The sequence below is a fragment of the Colossoma macropomum genome, unplaced genomic scaffold, assembly GCF_904425465.1.
Source record: "Colossoma macropomum unplaced genomic scaffold, Colossoma_macropomum, whole genome shotgun sequence".
In the NCBI taxonomy this organism is placed as follows: Eukaryota; Metazoa; Chordata; class Actinopteri; order Characiformes; family Serrasalmidae; genus Colossoma; species Colossoma macropomum.
In genome coordinates this window covers 20,711,827-20,731,230 of record NW_023494806.1, presented here as the reverse complement: position 1 = coordinate 20,731,230, position 19,404 = coordinate 20,711,827, and the positions used below count along the sequence as shown (strand labels likewise).

At 39.5% G+C, this 19,404-nt stretch overlaps 1 protein-coding gene across 2 annotated transcripts; it reads left to right on the top strand.

Annotated features, from left to right (window-relative positions):
• The first annotated feature begins 4,184 nt into the window (after nt 1-4,184).
• LOC118827786 (class I histocompatibility antigen, F10 alpha chain-like) lies at nt 4,185-18,135 on the top strand. Of its 2 annotated transcripts, none has more exons than XM_036599258.1 (7): nt 4,185-4,353; nt 8,648-8,908; nt 10,499-10,771; nt 14,704-14,997; nt 15,107-15,217; nt 15,477-15,509; nt 15,992-18,135. In XM_036599258.1, exons 1-6 carry the CDS (start codon nt 4,275-4,277, stop codon nt 15,503-15,505), a joined length of 1,047 nt encoding a protein of 348 aa, XP_036455151.1. In that variant the 5' UTR covers nt 4,185-4,274; the 3' UTR covers nt 15,506-15,509; nt 15,992-18,135. The 2 variants fall into 2 exon arrangements, with proteins under 2 accessions (XP_036455151.1, XP_036455150.1); XM_036599257.1 differs by having other exon boundaries at nt 8,645-8,908.
• The last annotated feature ends 1,269 nt before the right edge of the window (nt 18,136-19,404 follow it).

The window sequence follows — 19,404 nt, the reverse complement described above, 5'->3', positions numbered from 1 at the left end:
TATAAGCTCTCAGACTCTCATTGTTAAACTAGCCAGTTAGGCTCAATGTTGGTATTTATGCCAGGTTTAGGTCTAAGGTAGAGGTTAGTGTTAAAGCCAGGTTCAGGGTTTGGGAAAGTCTAGCTGAATAAAGAGTGCAAGTTAAATGTAAGGTAAGCATCTACAGTAAACAGCAACATAGTAGAAGCTTTAGTTCTCATTCTGCATTTCTTTTGAAAATTCTTAAGCTTGTGTGAAGTCTAGCCTGTTTTTATTTTAAGTGATGTCTAACTCAAGGTTTTGCTATTAGCATCTTTACAGCCTTTCAGGTGAGATTGTCTCAGCCAGCCATTTGGAGGAACGTCCTTATGTGTCGTGCCCTCTGCATCCATACCTGCTACAATGAGGCTGCTCCACCTGATCTGTACCAGCAAACATGATTTTGTAGATACTGTGAATCAGTGGGGGTCATGGGTATCTGCAGTGTGCAACCAAGACACCTTCCAGCAAATCATACAGGAGCAGGTAATTATACTAAGCCTATACTACAGCAGTGCTTCTCAACCCTGGTCCTGGAGGCCCACTGTCCTGCTTTAACACACCCACTCTACCTTAATAATGGGCTGATAATCAGTTGGATCAGGTGTGTTGGGAGCAGGGAAGACACTTAAAGTGCAGGGCAGTGGGCCTCCAGGCCTGGGGTTGAGAAACACTACTAGAGGTTTAGCTACTTATTTCAAGAGAAAGAGGCACCAAAAGGTCTGTTCATGAATTTGAGTAGCAGTAGCTAGAAAATTGAGAGTTCAGTCAAGGTGCCACACAGTAGATCTGTGCAGGCACAGATCTAATAATTATCCATCCACTCCAAGCAGTGTAATCTCCTCCCTCCTTGGATAACTTACAGGTCCTAAATGTTGTTCAAATACGGATTAGGACCTGGTCAGACCTGCTCCTTCAGCCCTGAGTCTCTCGCTCTCCTAACATAATCTCCTACTAATGTAAACTGTTTTGAAACATTTGAATGCAAAACTGGGCATTAACATTTTCTCTCTCTGTATTGTTTATCTCTCGACATTCTAGGTTTCTTTAGTTTTCTTATAGTTGGCTTGTCAACTAGCTGTACAGCCTAGTAGATGTTGTAACCACTTAGTTTTTTTTTTATTTGCTGAATTTAACAAACTGGGTAATACAATCCAATGTGCCTCATAAATGTACAATACTCTATTGTGAAATTTCATTAACAGTGCTTTGTGTAAAATTTGTACACCTTAAGACAAGCTTCAGTGATTTCTAGACACAAACTACTATTATCACATGCTGCCTAAAACATTCCATTTGAATGGCAACAAGTGAGTATAGCAGAGAACAGAACACACCTTTGAGTTTAGTCAACTGTAGTTTCAGTGGCTGCTCACTCAGCTAATATTTACTGTGGACCTCTGTGGTCTAAGCCTTCTGAGGCTCCTGATACTCGGAGGCCCCTGGGCACTGGCCTCATTGTCTTACTCTGTAATCAATCTCTGCTCTTTATTTGTAATGGTTCTCTTAGTACAATTTGTTAGAAATGCTGTATGTTTGATTAAAATTGAGTCCTGATTTTTGGTCTGAGTTTTTTGGTGTCTCATCTTTGGGATTGTGAACGGATGGTTTTGTTGATTTTCCAAATGTACATCTTGGTCAACTTTTTCTTTTAGCTGAATTCCAATACTTTATCATCTCCACAGCTTGAAACTATAAACATAGCACAGTATACTTTCTCCCTGATTGTGTCTGAATAGTGACTGCAGGTGGACGTTTGACATTTTACCCCCTTCAGAACCGTTTACTGTAAAGCTTCAACAGATCAGTTTATCATGTACAGAATGCTGACTAAAGTAAATGCTGACTAGAGTAAATCAACTGGAAGAACATAGTTTTGGGTCCCACAGACAAGCTGGTGGAGGGCATGTGATACTCTGCCCAAGGTTCTGCTGGGAAACTCTGGGTCCGGCATTCATGCAGACACCAGTTTGACATGTGCCACCTACTGAAACATCGTTGTGGACCATGTAGTGCCCCTAATGGTGATGGTATTCCCTAATGGCAGTGGCCTCTTCCAGCAGGACAGTGTGTCCTGCCGCATTGCACCTATTGTTTGGGAATTTTAAAGGAACATAGTGAAGTGAAGGTGTTGCCTTGGACAAATAGGTGTTTGTGTAAAGACACAAACACCTGTTCATTGTTGAGACGTTATGTTGATGGGAAATGCTTAAACATTTAAACAAAATTAAAAATATTCATGTTTAATACGTTGGTTTTCTTATATCTGTTGCAGCTGGCCTTAAAAAGGAAGATTTGGGTTTAAAAAAAAAACACTGGTTACTATCAAAATATGGCTTTTGGACATGTAAAAGCTGGTCTGTTTTCTTTGGGGACTGATTTATATGCTGGACTGAAGATGCTCATGGCTGTTTCAGGAGGTAAGGTTGTGGTGGAGAGCGCATCCTGTAATCATCTCTCTTTACAGGTAAACACACAGAACACCCATAGTGCTTTGTGAATGAGCTGAATTCATTGTACAGCTGTACTTAAAGTATGTTCTGTTGGTAGAAAAGCGCTCTAAGTGGAGTTAAATGTGTTGGTGGTCGTGAGCGGTGAAACGGCTGAACACACAAACCCCCCATAGTTTGACAAGGACCACGAGGCTCTGAACACACCGCATCAAAACAGTGCGTGTTCACTACGGTCGGGTAAAAGGAAATGAAGTTACTGAGTTAACGTTAACTTACATTCGTCTAATGTCGGATTGGAGAGGTTAAAACACGTTTACACGTTATTGTAGCAGTATTTAAAGGGGAACTCCACCCATTTTCAAAATTTCTGTGTAATTAAATGGTTCAGAGTGGTTTGGTGTGAAACTCTCTGTTCTAGACAAACTTAGTCAGAATTGTTCACAATGGTGATGATGATAGGAACCAGACGTCCACCTCTAAAAGCTCCCTCATAGAAAGTTATTACATTAAATGAACGCGCTGTCTGATGCGCGAGACATTGTTTTATGGTAAAGGTTTGGCTTGAAATGCGTTTTAATCCATTCATGGTGGAGGGGTGCATGCAGGGCGTGGTGAGACAAAATAGTCCCCAACGAAAACGTATTTTTTCAGATTTATAACTGTTTTACCATCAACATTACATATAACACTCAGAAGACTCGTGTAGGTTCACTGGTGGTTTTGGATAGAAAATAAAACGGCTGTATTTGTGCTGTAGTCATGGCGACCCCTGGTTCCTATCAGCACCACCGTTAAAAAAAAGTTGGTAAATTTCCCTACAAATGAATTACTGAACATCAAATCACTCTGACTGACTGATTATAGCTTAACCATCGAATTACTGAGGAATTTTAAAATAAAAAGTGGTGATGTTCCCCTGTAAGTTTGAGAGCTGAGTGTGAATGGTCTAAAAGAAACACTAATAATTGACATGTTGGTACAATAATGTAGTCTTTTCTGTTATGAAGCTCACTGTTGGTCTTTACTGTTGCCTTTGGCGCCCTCTGGCGTTGGTTTGCTAATATTTCTCTAAGTATTACTGTGATTTAATGTCTTTCTACAGTAAGAAATTCACTTCTACTGTTATTAATAATAAAATCTTAAACACTAAACGCTTTTATTCAGTCTTTGTCCGATGATGAACTGATTTTACCAAGTTATAATCGACCCTCCTTCATCAGAAGAGAACCGCGGCTTTCGAGAACCATGAACATCAGCTTCGTCCTGGCAACTGATGACGCCACACGATTAGCTTTTTTCATTGGCTGCTAAAGTCTCAGGGCCGTGCTTGACGGGTTGCCATGTTGAGGCCAATATACACTTCACTCAAGAAACGTGGGAAAAATGCATTAAAAGTGTGAAAAGAACTAAGTAACATGTCTGTAAGAGTGCCTAGAAGTAGAGATGTTTAGAAAGCAGTGCTTTGCGCTTTTATACAGTAATTAAACCATCAGGTTCTTCATTTTCACCAGTTTAGTGAAGCAGCTCTCCACTGTCTTATTCTCACCACCCAGCTCCTATAAAACCTGTGCATCCATATCGAAGTGTTACTGCAAATTTCCCACTATTTTGCGTATGATAATATATATTTTGGAGAATATATATAATAATATATAATCAGTACATTTATAGTACAGTCAAAACATTACATGTTCTGGCAACCCATTTCCTCACAGAAGAAGTGAATGTAAGATTTCTCATGTCATTTTGTGTATGTAATATTTCTGTATAGATGTTTCTATACAGGAATATTACATATACAAAATGACAAACGTCATTGTAATGCATTACAAACATGATGTGAAGAAATGGCTCCTTTTGCTGCTGCTCAGCGTCCAAGCAGGTAAGTTTGGTGAACTTCCTGACCTGTATGCTGGTACAGGAATATAGTTAACTCTCAAGCTTGGATAAAAAAAAAGGTCAACATGCTCGTATTCTGTTGGTATTCTGCACTAACTGTGTCGTAAAAATCTGTAAAAATGCTATTTTTGTGGTATTCATACTGTTGTGGGAGCTGTTGTTTGCGGTCCTGGGTGGGGGGTAAAAATACTGAATTTGACTCCACGCTGTTAACCTTTTAAAGTAGCAGCCAAAGATGGTAGACTACTGTTTGGCATTCTGGTACTGTAGCATTTCAAAAAACGAGTTCATGTTTTCTGGAATCAATAATCAGTTAAAAAAAGGTGTGTGTCTGTCTGTTGTTCTCTATCTGAGGCGGTACGTCTGCGTGTCCGCCATGTTGGAGAGGTCAAGATCCGCTTGTGAACAAATTCACTTGTATTGAGAGGCGATGAGTCTCAGGATTAAATCGACCACAAACTTCTCATCACTCAACCGACTTTCACCAAATTTGTCTTGTTATAATCCTCAGACACAGAGTAATCTAGGCTGCACGGGCTGCTCTCGGTAGCTTTTATTCCTTTAATGACTGATCGTGATGATTAGCCGTCTAGACCAGCAGAAAAGTATTCAGTCTGCACCGGACATTAAAAACCGAGTTTAGCACGAGAAACACACACACACACCAGCAAATCCATCAATGTGTGAATCAAACATCACATAGACATGAGAGTGGACTGCGTTCCCTCCGTTATATAATCATATCCTGCTTCCTGAGTGTAAAATTCTTGAAATAGTGTAATTTTAGACAGTATCTTTCTTAAACCAAAAATGGCGGCGCCGTTGACGGGCCTGGCTGGACCCATCGCGGCATCTAGGTATGGATATCTATGGGTATAGACCACTGTAGTTGTGTCGTCATTTTGTAGTCGGCGCCGTGCTCTTAAGCCCATATTAGGAACTCCGGGTCTGAGCTCCATTTCTCTATGGGCAGAATGAATAGGGTTTTCGAAAAATCGCCTCTATCGCCCCCTGTGTTAAATAAAAATGTTCAGGACCCGATGCGTTTTGTCCTGTGTACATGTTTCTCCTGAATACCACTGGTTCCTCTGAATTACGAGGTCGTAAAGAGCTATAATACTAATTTCGCTATAAGCGAGCTAAAGCTACTGCGCCTCAATTTGATGGTCACTAAGCTACACGACACTAAGGCGGGCTGTGGTGGTGCCCTGACGCGCTGTGCTACCTTATCGAAATGTTCTACTGTCGCGCTTATTTACAGATATACCCGTAAATAAAACCTCTGGGTGGGATATTTTGATAGGCTGAAACTCCTTATACGACCCGTGTTAAAACTACGAGGCTGAACTTAGCTTCTTGTTTGAATGTTCCCATTATACCTTAAATGGTGCAGCAGCTGTGACTAGCCATCACAAACATTAGCAAACGAGACAAAATACTGACCTGTCGGTTCTGTGAAACAGCAAAATAAGTTAATGTTACTCAGCTGTTAAGCGGAAATAGAGAAACCTCATCATACCAGGCCTTTCAACCCTCCATGAAGCTGAAGTCAGCTTCTTTTTCGCCGGCTGCTTACTCAAATTTTCCCGTTCCCCCTTAAATGGCGCAGCAGTTCAGAACGCGACTGCTGCTCCATTTAAGGCGGAACGGGAAAAGTCGAACAAAAAGCTGGCGAATGTCCTGAGAAAATGCCCTCAGAAAAATGTTACCAGCATTAAAATAAAAATCAGGATATCCCGAGAGCCGAAATCAATTTATCAGGGGTCAGCAGTGATTATTAAGTCTGTACTGGATTAACCTGAGTGCAGGTTCGTTTGTAGATCTTTTCAAATCAAGCTAAAAGCAGAGATCTATCGTGTTTCAATGAGAGTCAGATGAAGAACAGAGAACTGCAGGGAAACCTGCTGATTTTGTTCTAAATCCTTTTCATCTGCCCTCAATCTGTATATGGAAACGTTTACTGCCAAAACCCGCTTAAGGAGGCTGCCAGTCTTCTGTACACAGGACAAACCGTGTCGGGTTCTGAACATTTTTATTTAACACAGGGGGCGATAGAGGCGATTTTTCGAAAACCCTATTCTTTCTGGCCATAGAGAAATGGAGCTCAGACCCGGAGTTCCTAGTATGGGCATAACGAGGACTACAGAATGACGCACGACCACAGTGGACTATAGAGCACTGTAGTCGTTTCATTCTGTAGTCCTTGTTATGCCCATATTAGGAGCTCTGGGTCTTAGCTTGATTTCTGATTAGTTGTGCTACCTCACTAAAATGTCCTACCATACTGCATATTTATAGATCTCTAGGTAGGATATTTTGATTGGCTAAAACTCCTTGTCAAAAATACTGTCAGTGTTAAAACTATGAGCTGTCAAGCGGAAATAGAGAAACCTGCTCATACCTTTCAACTCTCCATGAAGCTTGTCAGCTTCTTTTTCACCAGCTGCTGCACCATTTAAGGTGGGAAGGGAACATTCAAACAAGCAGCTGATGAAAGTCCTGAGAAAATGTGTTCAGAAAATGTTACCAGCATAAAATAATAAAAGGATATTCTGATAGCCTAAATCAGGGGGTCAGCAGTGATATTAAGCTGAGTCTGTACTGAATTAGCTTGAGTGCAGGTAAGTTTGTGGAGCTAGGGCTGGGCGATATGGTCAAAAATGTTATGACGATAATAAAAAATCATATCAGTTGATATGCATATCATGATAAATGTCATCATTATTTTTTGCAAATTTGAAGGCTGATTTTTGCTCCTGGGTAGTTAATTGCTGTAATTGCTAGGCTGTCTGGTTATCTGGTTACAAATGGATCCACGAGTGGATCAGACACAGCAGTGCTGCTGGAGTTTTTAAATACTGTGTCCACTCACTGTCCACTTTATTAGACACTCCTACCTTGTCAGTGCCCCTTGTAGATGTGAAATCAGAGACGATAGCTCATCTGCTGCTGCACAGTTTGTGTTGGTCATCCTCTAGTCCTTCATCAGTGGTCACAGGACGCTGCCCACAGGACGCTGTTGGCTGGATGTTTTTGGTTGGTGGACTATTCTCAGTCCAGCAGTGACACTGAGGTGTTTAAAAACTCCAGCAGCCCTGCTGTGTCTGATCCACTCAGACCAGCACAACACACACTAACACACCCCCACCACAGCAGTGTTACTGCAGTGCTGAGAATGATCCACCACCCAAATAGTACCTGCTCTATGAGGGTCCATGGGGTCCTGACCACTGAAGAACAGGGTGAAAGGGGGCTAACAAAGTATCAGAGAAACAGATGGACTACAGTCTGTAACTGTAGAACTACAAAGTGCACCTATATAGTAAGTGGAGCTGATAAAATGGACAATGAGCATAGAAACAATGAGATCTCCTCTTGATCTCAGGTTTCTTCTAGACACAATTAAGTCCAGTTTGGAATCAGAGTGAGACTTGAGCCATTTTGTCCTGCTTCTGAATTTTGGCTCCTGAAATTGAAATTGGCCATTTTCAAATGGGGCATATCTTTCAGGCATATATCAAGATATACAAACATATATGTATAACACACATAATGAACAATATATGATACAAAACATTAATCATATATGGACAACATACAACCCCATTTCCAAAAAAGTTAGGATATTGTGAAAATTGAAATAGAGTGCAATGGTATACAAATCATTTAAACCCTATTTAAAATTTTAAAAAGTAAAAAGACAAAATATCAGAAGCTGAAACTGAGAAATTTATTTATTATTATTATTTTTTAATATTTGCCCCGTTTTGAATTCAATTCCAGCAACACGTTCTAAAAGTGTTGGGACGGGGGCCTGTTTACCACTGTGTCTCATCACCTCTTCTTTTACCAACACTCTGTAAGTGTTTGGGAACTGAGGAGACACTGCAGTAGTTTTGAAAGTGAAACCTTATCCCATTTTACGCTGATACAGGATTTCAGCTGCGCATCAGTTCGGGGGCTCATTTGTTGTATTTTTCATTTCATAATGCGGCAAATGTTTTCAGTGGTGACAGATCTGGACTGCAGACGGGTCAGTTTAGCACCCGGACTCTTTTAATACAGAGCCATGCTGCTGTAATGCGTGCAGAATGTGGTTTGACATCATCTTACTGAAATAAGTTCTACTCTACTCTTGTAGAGATTTTTTATGACTTCAGGGAGTGCTTTGTTTGTAGTCAAATATCTCATCATCATTGCCCATGCCCTAAAACAATAATATTCAATGTCCTAACAATGATTACCATTTACAATGTTGACTGTTTTTGTCTCAGCAGCGTCCCACTCCCTCCAATACATCATCACTGCAACCACATCAAGAATACATTTCCCAGAATACACTGCGGTTGGTCTGGTGGATGGGGAGCAGTTTGTGTACTATGACAGCAACATCAGTAAGATGATTCCAAAGACAGAGTGGATGAAGAAGAATGTGGGTGAAGATTACTGGACCACAGAGACACAGAAGCAGGAACGAGCTCAAGAGATCTTCAAGGCTAATCTGGTTATTCTAATGAAGCGTTTTAATCAGACAGACGGTGAGTGAAACTTCAATTCAAGATCACACCAGTAAAGACAAACATAACAAAATGACTAAAACCCATCTGTGAACGAAGCAATAAGCAATGAGAGGCCTGTGATTTTATCATGGGGTTTACCCTTCCCTGTAATAAAATCGCAGTAAAGAATGCTCTCAAGTGGCTTTTTGCTTTTTTAAAACAGCAGCCAACATGAAATATGATAAAATACACAATTGTTCTAAAAATATTTTGAGTTATTATTAATAAAAATCAACAGAACAAGCATTTTGCCAAGAAATGTAGTTCCTTTAGACTATGGTATCATTACCATGCAACCACGGACCGCTGAATGAAGAGAACGTTCGGTCACCCATCGCTGTATACTGCGGTCATTTCATGAATTTTTTAACTTTTTGTCGTATAACAACGAACATAAGATAACACAGCATTGTTTAATCCGCAAACTCTCTCTTTCTAAGTACTTTGTGGTCACTAAATTACCACCGCGAGTCTTAGCACCAATCCAGCAGCGCCCTCTTCTCACACTGGGGCTGAATCTCAAACGGCTCCCTTCTCCCTACGTAGTGCACTACGAACAAGTTTAAATACTGGATCCTGCAGCCCAACAGAGCAAAAAATAGGTAAGAAACGGTCATGCGGGATTCAGCCATATACATACTGCATAAATGATGCACTTTTTGGCTGTAGAGGTTAAAATTTCTAAACTCTTATAACTAGAACACTATTTAGGGAGTACGGAGCCGTTTGGGATTCAGCCTGGGTTTGACGCTGCTTCTGAATTAGACACAGACATTTGAAGTGTGTAAAGCATTCAAGTGACTTTTTTAGACTTTTATACTGCAGTTTTACAATTAATGATACCGTAAGTGTTTCTTACTTCTTCAGTACACTCGGCGGTCCATGCAAGCAGCATTAGAGTCAGAGATTATTCCATTAACAGCACAAGGGTTTTTTAATGCTGTGGCACAGTGCTATTGATATTGTGGATTTTACAATGGCTTCGAACGCGGATCAGATTTTAGGACTGGAACTATCTGTTTTATGCAGTGCTATAAATTTCTTCTTTGTATTACAATTATTTTTACTATTTAAATCTTAGTTTTCTCTCAGACGTAGACATAGCGCACGATAGCCTATAAACCCCTGTATGCATATGTGAAATAGGTTCTTGTTGATGTTCCTTTCTATTATACGCTCTTCAAGGTTCTTCAAGGGTTCTTTCGTTAAGGGGAATGGTTCTATTTAGAACTATTACAGCACCATAAAGGGTTCTTCTATGTCACAATGTCAAGCTTGTAACAATAGAAGAATTGTTTTTGGTGCTTTATTGAACCACAACACATTCTCCATCAATCTGAAGAACCATTTCACCATACTAAGAACAATTTAAGCATGGAAATGGTTCTTTGAGTGTTCAAAGTTCTATCTAGAACCACTGTCTTCACTAAAGAACCCTGAAAGAACCTTTTTTCTTTAAGAGTGTAGCTCAGATATTCAAATCCTGGCTTATTTGGGTGTGAGGACTCCCACTGGACAGTGCTATGTGGAGTCCAGAAGAAATGTTCATGTTGTTGTGTGTCTCTGCAGGTGTTCACACGTTACAGAGGAGGTCTGGCTGTGAGACGGGTGAAAATGACACTGTTACAGGATACTTTCAGTTTAGTTATGATGGAGAAGACTTCCTCATTCTGGATATGAGCACCTTAACCTGGACTGCAGCTCATCAGAAAGCTGTTAGTACCAAACAGAAGTGGGAGACTGCTGGAGATCCAAATTACAGGAAGCACTATCTGGACACCGACTGTGTCGACTATTTAAGGAAGTATGTGGAATACGGCAGATCCACTCTGGAGAGGAAAGGTACAGTACTGCTACTGTAACTGCAGCCTCTGCTATTTAAAACCCAGCTCATCAGCCCCAGTGATGTCACATGCACTCTATGCCACAATGGCAGAATCAGCCCAATGGCACGGTAACTTTTTGCTGCTGCTGTTTAGCGACATCATCGTTACCTAATGGTTTCTAATGGTAATCATCAAGCCAAATACCATTAGGAAGCTAAACTGTCAGTTTTATTCCTAACGGTTCTAATCGTCTTTAGGATGGTTTTCATGAGTTTCAGTGGTAGCCTGTTCTGCTTTTTTATGTCTCATCGTCTTATTTATTTATCGTTGTTATTTATTTCAGTTTCCATATTTAATTACTTTATTATCAGTACAACAACGTTATTATATGCTCAGTGTGACTTGTTGCCCAACATTACATGGTACACTGTTTTTTCTCATAAAACCGACAAAAATACTGTCGTGGCAGAGCAGCACTGACGTCATTAATAGGCTGCGGGTGCATCTCAGACGGAGAGTGAATGTCTGCAGCCAGACCCTTCTTGGACTCAGGCCACACACATACTCACAGCTACTGTATCTGCGTAAATAGGTGTTTAGTATGAGTTTTTATATGTATGTTTTAGGTAATACAAAATACCCTCCATAACTGCCCACTCCTTAATTACCAGCTCAGTCACCTAAACTGTTCCAGATTTTTTGATACACTGACTTAATGGTGTAAATAATGCAGTGATCGTACAGTACTTTAAATACTTGGATATATGAAGTTTTGCTGAAATAACTACATTTAACAGTATCGCCATAAATACACTGGGTACCCCTAATGCACTGCATTTATACACTTAATTATCAATTTAAATGCATTTTTTTTCTCAAGTATCTAGCACTATATAGCTTCACCAAAAAAAAAAAACAAAAAAAAATACTGTATGATTTATTAAAAAAAATGGATCTAAATCAGATCCAGAGTTGTTTTATATAACGTTTGCTTTTGAAACATCCGTGAATGAGCAATTGTGCCTCAGCTGAAAAGCACACTTTTTTCATTCTAATCACAAACCTCAAGACATGTCACAAATAATCAAACTGCTGCGTACTGATAGTTAGTATATTATAGCTAGTTAGTTAGCTAACGTTAAGATGCTGTAGGCTACAAAACACAATTAAAGCAAACTTAAACTAATGAAATGCTATAAGTGAGATGCTATAAGCACAAACTCGCTAGCTTTATTGCATGCGCATGAGCAGGTAATGTGTTTTTTTTTCATGATGTGTCACGGAAGAAGGACGTGATTCGTGAAACAGGACTACAGAGACAGTGTGTGTTCACAAGCTGCACTGTGTTGTTTAGTTCATCATACGTGGTAACATCATCTAGCCAGGCTCTCCTGGCAAGCTGACAGACCAGGCCACTGGGAAATCTTCCGTTTCCCCCGACAGCCAGTCCATTTTATTTTATACTGGTTCTATTTGGCTTCACCCCTATATTTTCCATCGTACTTGACAAAATATATGTAATCTACATTTTTCTACTAGTCTGAGGTTTTTCAAGATAGCTACACAATATTGGTCTCAAATTGGTCAGGGACGTTTGAAGGTCAATAATTATTTTTAAAAATTGGACATTTGTAAACAATATGGCTGCCTTGTTCAAATTAAACCCTTTGGGATTTAGCTTAAATCACAAAAATTGCTACAGATCTGGATTACTTTGGCCAATTCTCATGAAACTTAGAAGTCTAATACTGTACATGATTTTGAGGAAGTCCACCAAGGTTGACACCAATTATTCAAAAGTGGGTGCTATAACATTCAAAAAAACTGTTTCTCAGTAACCACTTGGTTGATTGAGCTGAAAGTTTGCATGCTGAATTGTTGTGCTACTTTATAACTGTGATGTTAATGACAACTCATTAATTGGACAAATATGGCCACTATTGGCCAATAAGCTTTCAACAGGCATTTGGCAGGCTTAGCCCTGGTCGATTCGATTATGATTCAGAGGCTGCAATGCAATTAATAAACTGATTATCAATGCATCTTTTTTTCTATACAGGATCTCTTTTTTTCTCACTGTGTGAGAACTTGGTAGTGTTAAAGCAAAGTATTTGTAACAGTCCGTAATGAATTTATTTCCAGTATCTTTTATTAATAAAATGAATGGAAGTGATGAGGCAAGTGAACTAGAAGGCTCTCATTCACTACTTTTGTTTGGAGCACATCAGATGCTGATGGCACTCATCTGTGAGAAAATTCACAGTTACGGTGAAATAAGATCCTGTAGTAATGAGTGTCCACGCAGCACATGTTACAGCCGTCCTACCTGTTTAACTCAGTGATTCTATAACTTCGGTTTGGGTCTTGTTGTAGAGATTTTGGGGGGTCGCTGTGTCAGTAAAATATCTTAGAGACTGGACGCTGTATCTCGGCTCCAAAGTGTGCAACATAGCGCGAAAGCCCTGGTTCTCAACGACTGAGAACTGGTGTGCAGACTGAAGATCACATAGCAACGCAGTCTCGTCTAGCTAGTCGCTAACGAAAAGGCAAAGAGAGAGAGATTTAAGATGAACATTTGGAGACGAATGGACTTACTCGCGTTTATAAGCAGCGTAGTTGGTTTCCTGATATATTAAATCTGCAACGAGAGACTCTCAAACACTAAAAAATTGTGAAGATGAAGTCGCTTCTCTTTCGAATTCTTCCGTTCCACCTTAAATGGTGCTGCTTTTACATTCAGTGCCTCAGTCAGAATGTTCCAGAAGGTGGAATGGGAAAAATTCGAACAAGAAGCTGGAGAATGAGAAGAGACTTCAGCCTCGTAAAACAGTCAAACGTTGACAGACATTTTACAAAAAGCTGATCTACTTTTGAGGAAAAGTTTCCTGGAGATGGGAGGAAAGCGGCTACAGCTAAAGCTTAAAGCAGAGTAAAGTAAAACTGCGCTTTCGTTAATATTGTTTAGTCTGTACTAGGACATTAACAAACTGAGACATATTAGACATTAAATGTTGTGGCTTCCAAGGTGGTTTGATTTTTGTTGAAAGGACAAAATGGCTCTTCTTATCATTTGTGTTGTGACTCCTGATCTAACCTGGCTTTAATGCAGAGGGAGCCGGTCAGATTTCTGACTCCTCCAGTGGTGTTTTTGTTATGTGCTGCACAGACTGTCCGGGCGCTGCACTTCCGCACTTCCAAGTTCATTCCAAGTTGATTCAGAATCGTCCACATCCGCATCGCGTTGCATCTAAAATCTTGACTTTATTGCAAAGAATAGCCACGGGACATCAACTACTCTGTAGAGCATTGCTTTTTCTTAAATAATAGGCTACAAATCCATCAGTATGTGAAGTTAAAACAACTGTAGTTTGTGACTTCTGAATACTTGTTGGATGCTCGGCACTCTGGCTGCTTGTGTATCTGCCACATGGAGCTAAAAACTAGCAGTATTCTCATCCACATTACATGCCATAACATTTAAATGTCAGGAAAATCATTCCAAACTCGAGCTGAACTGATCCCAATGTTTAAATGAGTCTGTAGTCAAATTCTCACTTCACACTTGAGCAATTTTGCTTTTGCTTTGAGTGATCAAACTCCCTCTCGCACCCCAAAAATGGGCATTTGAAAACGAGCGCCATCTCATATTAGTGAAGTGGAGTGGTGTGTGGGAGAGTGACCTGACTGATAATCAGTTAGTGTAATGTAGAATATCCAGGATTGCACCCAGCAAAGTGTAATTCCTCAACACTGTTTAGGGGTCAGAATAACAATATTTTAGGAACTTAAGAGTAATTTAGGCACTCATCAGTGCACAGTAAAGTACATTCATTAAAATAATCTTAAACTCCTGAATTGTTCATTAAATTGAACATTGCACAATGTAATGTAAACCACTCCCCCCATCTCTCTCTCTCTCTCTCTCTCTCTCTCTCTCTCTCTCTCCAGTCTCTCCTGAGGCGTCTATGTTCCAGAAGGACTCTTCTTCTCCAGTGGTGTGTCATGCTACAGGTTTCTTCCCCAAAGCAGTGATGATCTCCTGGCAGAAGAATGGAGAGGATCTGCATGAGGACGTGGAGCTCAGAGAGACGCTACCCAACCAGGATGGAACCTTCCAGAAGAGAAGCGTTCTGACTGTCTCACCTGAGGAGCTGAACAAACACAACTACACCTGCATCATTCAGCACAGCAGCCTGGAGAAGGAGATGGTACTAACAGTGTCTGATTACAGAGTCCTGCCAGGTAATTTTGCTTCCTAAAGGTAAAAATTAGTAAATAAGTTACTGTTAATCATTGTATTCATGATGCAGCTCATGAAGGTCTACAGAGATGTAACATTCTTGTGTTTCAGATGGAGGATCAGTTATCATAATTATTATCACAGTGGTGGCTGCTCTTCTCATTGTCATCATTGTCTGTTTTGGGTTTCTCATTTGGAAGAAGAAGAAGCAGAATAAGCCTGGTAAGGGAGGAAGGAGGCAAATATCCAGCTTGGAAAAAGAAACACAGACACTTTTGGATTCCTATACACTTTATAACATATAGCATAATTTTTAAATATCTAAACAAATTTGAAAGCAGGAGAGTTTAGTTTAGTCCTACAACTGTAAGTCATTTTAAAATTATCTTAATTATTATCATGTCATTAATGGACAGTGGGTATACAATAAACTGTAATCAGTTGTTTTTATAATAACTCATATCCATCATCTGTCTTTCAGGCGTCAGAGCTGTTTCAGGAAAAGATTAAGCCCGTAAGTGAATTTATAGACTACATATTTAGCTCTCTTGTAGAACCCTGGTGTTGTAATAATTTCCCAAAAAAACTTAATGTAATCAACCCAATAATGTAATAATATAATAATAATGTATGTACCCAATTATACACTACAGTTAGGTAGTAATATTTTTACAGATAATGTAATCATTTTTATTACTGGGAATTTATCACATTTTAAGGGTGATCTACTTGCTCTCGAATAGATGATAATGAATTTCCAATAATGTAATAAGTTACAACACTAACAGTACAAATATTCCTACATTATCACTTGACACATCGTATTACATTGTGGGGCAGGTTTTACCTTATTGGCTTATTGGGTTTTATTAGATTTTTGAGCTAGTTAAGAGCTGAATTGCTATTTTGTATCACATTATATTATTGGGTTATACGTCTCTTAATCATGTGCACTTAAGTGTTTAATTGTATTTAATTGTATTACATGTTTTACAGCTTCTGAGGGAGCCTCATCATCCATCAGATCCTGACGACCAAAGGTCAACATGTTGATTACAGAGAGTCTTTCTTACAGCATACAAAGCTGTTTCACTGCTGCATATCAAGTCCTTTCAATGTATGTGGCAACTCAGTCGAGTGTCTTCATGGTCACAGTATTATTTTTTTTATTGTACATTCATCAAATCTGTATTTTTTTGTGACTTTTTTGTGGAAAACTTTTGTGGAGAGTTTGTATGGTGATGGTTTCTTGAGAAAGGACGCGATCTATGAAGGCGTGTCCTTCGAAGGCTAGTCGGCTCTATGGTGGATTTCCTGTTTGCGTCACAGCACCGCTGTTCCTGCCCTTACGGCTGTGTCACGAAACGCTGTTCCTGTCACGTTCCTTTAATACCCTTTAAAGACGGGGCCAGAACACAGCTGTTGTTTTTTAGGTAATAGATTCATGGATAGTGTGCTGAGTCTTCACTAGAGGAGTTTTAGCAACTTGGCTGCTCAGGAGGAATTAAAAAAACTCCAAAGTGTCTGTCCATCATGAAGTTTTTGAGTAACAAAAAAAACTATGGAATCTACTGGGTTTAGTTGGCATTCAGACAATCTGTAGTTTAATCAGATGTAGGCACACATCTAAAATGGCTTAAATTATCCAATTCTTCAAGTAGGAGTGGCGATATGAACTCAAATTCATATCATAGTACTTTATTTTATTCAGACTATAACAGTATGATATTACAATATAGAAAAAAGTGAAAACATAATAGCAACAGTAATAATAACAGTAACAAAATATTGCAAAAATAATAACTATTATTATTGTTACAGCTAGTACTATTGTTGGTATGATGCCATTATTATTATTATTATTATTATTATTATTATTATTATACTGGCAACTAAAAGTATTCTTCATTGTGTAAATACTTGCTTCTTCAGAATGGAAGCAGGTTTTAGTCTCTCCTGCAGCCTCTCCTCATGTTTGTTTTTACCTCTTCACTCATTCTCAATCCCATTTTGCACCTTGAATTTGGAGTCTAGAATAATATTTTACAGCTTGCTGCATCTAACAAAGCTCACTATTCCAGGCTTCAGCAGCACAAATGCGGCATGTGTGAGGTAGTTGTAAACCAAGCAGGAAAATGCCATATCTGTGTGAACGGTCATCAGGCGAGGGCTGTAGCAGAAACAGCGCATAACAATACAACATTTTTATTAAAATAGTAGTGTAGTCCAAACCTAGACGTCCCACACCACTGTATAATTTCTACCTGCACTACTCTTTAGTCTTAACTAGTCTGGCACAAATTCTATCCTAACGTCTTTACAGGCTTTAGCCACATTGACTGCTCCTCACAACTACAACACTGTTGTACAGCGCTCAGTGATATGTTTGGTGAGTGTTTGTCGTGTTCTGATCATAAAGGATAGTTTAAAACCACAAGTAACCACCCAGGAGCAAAAATCAGCCTTCAAACTTGAAAGGAGTAATGATTCGACACTGTGAGTTTGACTGATATGAACATTTTTATCAGGATAACATTTCTGGCCATATTGCCCAGCTGTAGCTGGAGCCTATCCCAGCGGTCATGAGGCAGAAGATAGGAAACACCCTGGACAGGCCGCCAGTCCATCAAAGGCCAGACAGACAGACATATGCACTCACACACACACTAACACTTAGCGGCAATATAGCGTGTCCAATTGGCCTGACTGCATGTCTTCGGACTGTGAGGGGAAACCGGAGCACACAAAATGTGGCCTGAACAAAAGTGACACATTATATATTATATATTTTTTTCAAATGTGTCAAATTCCGCAAATAAATGTAGCTGTGCATTAAAATGGGTAGAAGTGTGTTCTCTGTAGAGGACATGTTCATTTGTTTTCACTTAGAAATAACAATGCAATTAGACCATGTTCAGATTTTACACACAGTTGTATACATGTTAAAAATGGAGATATAATACTGTATATTTTTATATAGGCTTTGTTGAAAACAAAACGCTAAATAAAATTAGCATTATATATGTGCAATATTCTATTGTAAAATATTTTATATGTAATGAGTCTTTATTTGTACAGTTTGTGTTGGAAATGCTGTATGTTTGTGATTAAAAGTTGTATTTTAACTTTTAGACTTTAAAGGCTAATTTTTTCTTGGTGTATCATCATCATTGGGATTTTGAACAGATGCTTTTTTTATTTCTAAATGTTTATCTTGGTGAACCTTGCTTTTTTAGCTGAGCTGTGGGAATTTAATCAGTTCTTCCTTTATGATCTCCACAGCTTGACACTATAAACAAAGCACAATATCCTTTCTCCCTGACTGTGTCTGAGTGATGACTGCAGGTGTACTGCAGGTGAACTGGATCCCGCATACAAAATTCCAACTTAAGCTGAACTAATTATAGTGATAGAAATGACAACCTGCAGTGACTGTTTAAAGTATGATGGGATTTAATAAAATTATTTTCTAATATTCTTCATTTAATGTAGCCTGGCTCAGTTAGTTAGGTGGGCTGTTAGGTGTAAGCACGTATTTTAACAGGTGTACCTGCTCTGCAATCAGTCATGTGAGGAGGACCTCTGACCAATCAGAGGCCTGGCTGGTGTAGTTGGGGGAGGAGCTTATGCTTTAAAAGAGGTCTTCAAGCGGGCTGATGGCAGATAGAGAGGCCTAATTATCTGTGCTGTGTTGTAGTTTTTAAATCTCTTGTGTTGCTTTAGTTTTGGTGTTTTTCCTGCACACTTTAAACTTGTGATTGATTATTTGTACCACCTGGGGTTTCAAACAGGCACGAAGGACACCTAAACATTCTCACCATGTCTGTCCACTCTGTCTAGCTCTCAAGGTCAGAGGGCACTACCACATGTGCTTCTGAATGCTGGAGAGTGTAGAGTAGTTGGCTTTTGTTTCTTCTTGTTGGTTAGTTAAGTGCTTCTTGTTTGAGTAGGCAAGCTTGGTTAGGTCTTTTGTAACCATTTAACAGAGGTTAAATGTCGTGATGGCTGTCCTACCTCATCGCTCAGACACAGGGGCATCCCAGCTTGTTCGACGCTCCATATACTGAGGAGCTCATTGCATGTTTTGTTCAGATTGATTCATCCCAGAATATTTGGGGTGTCTTTCGAGTGAATCTCCCTGTACATAGCAACAAATCTGCACATCTTTTCATGAGAAGCACAAAGTCTTAAACGCTCAGCCTGGTTTGGTACGCAGTGACATGGCTTTCTATTTCTTCACCAGGGGGTTGTACTGACAGGACACTAGTATGTGAATGTTTCATTTGCATGTCTCTAGTTAGTAGTTTTAACGATGTTGCACAGTATAATTCGTTAGCTTTAGAAACAAATGTGGGGAATCACCCCTTCTTAAGGATGATATCCATGTACTGTAAAGATAAGCCAGATCA

Coding starts and splice junctions, on each gene's coding strand:
- LOC118827786 (XM_036599257.1), top strand. CDS start 4,275: ATGACAAACGTCATTGTAATGCATTACAAACATGATGTGAAGAAATGG. Junction 4,354..8,644: donor GCTGCTCAGCGTCCAAGCAG/GTAAGTTTGGTG, acceptor TTTTTGTCTCAG/CAGCGTCCCACTCCCTCCAA. Junction 10,772..14,703: donor ATCCACTCTGGAGAGGAAAG/GTACAGTACTGC, acceptor CTCTCTCTCCAG/TCTCTCCTGAGGCGTCTATG.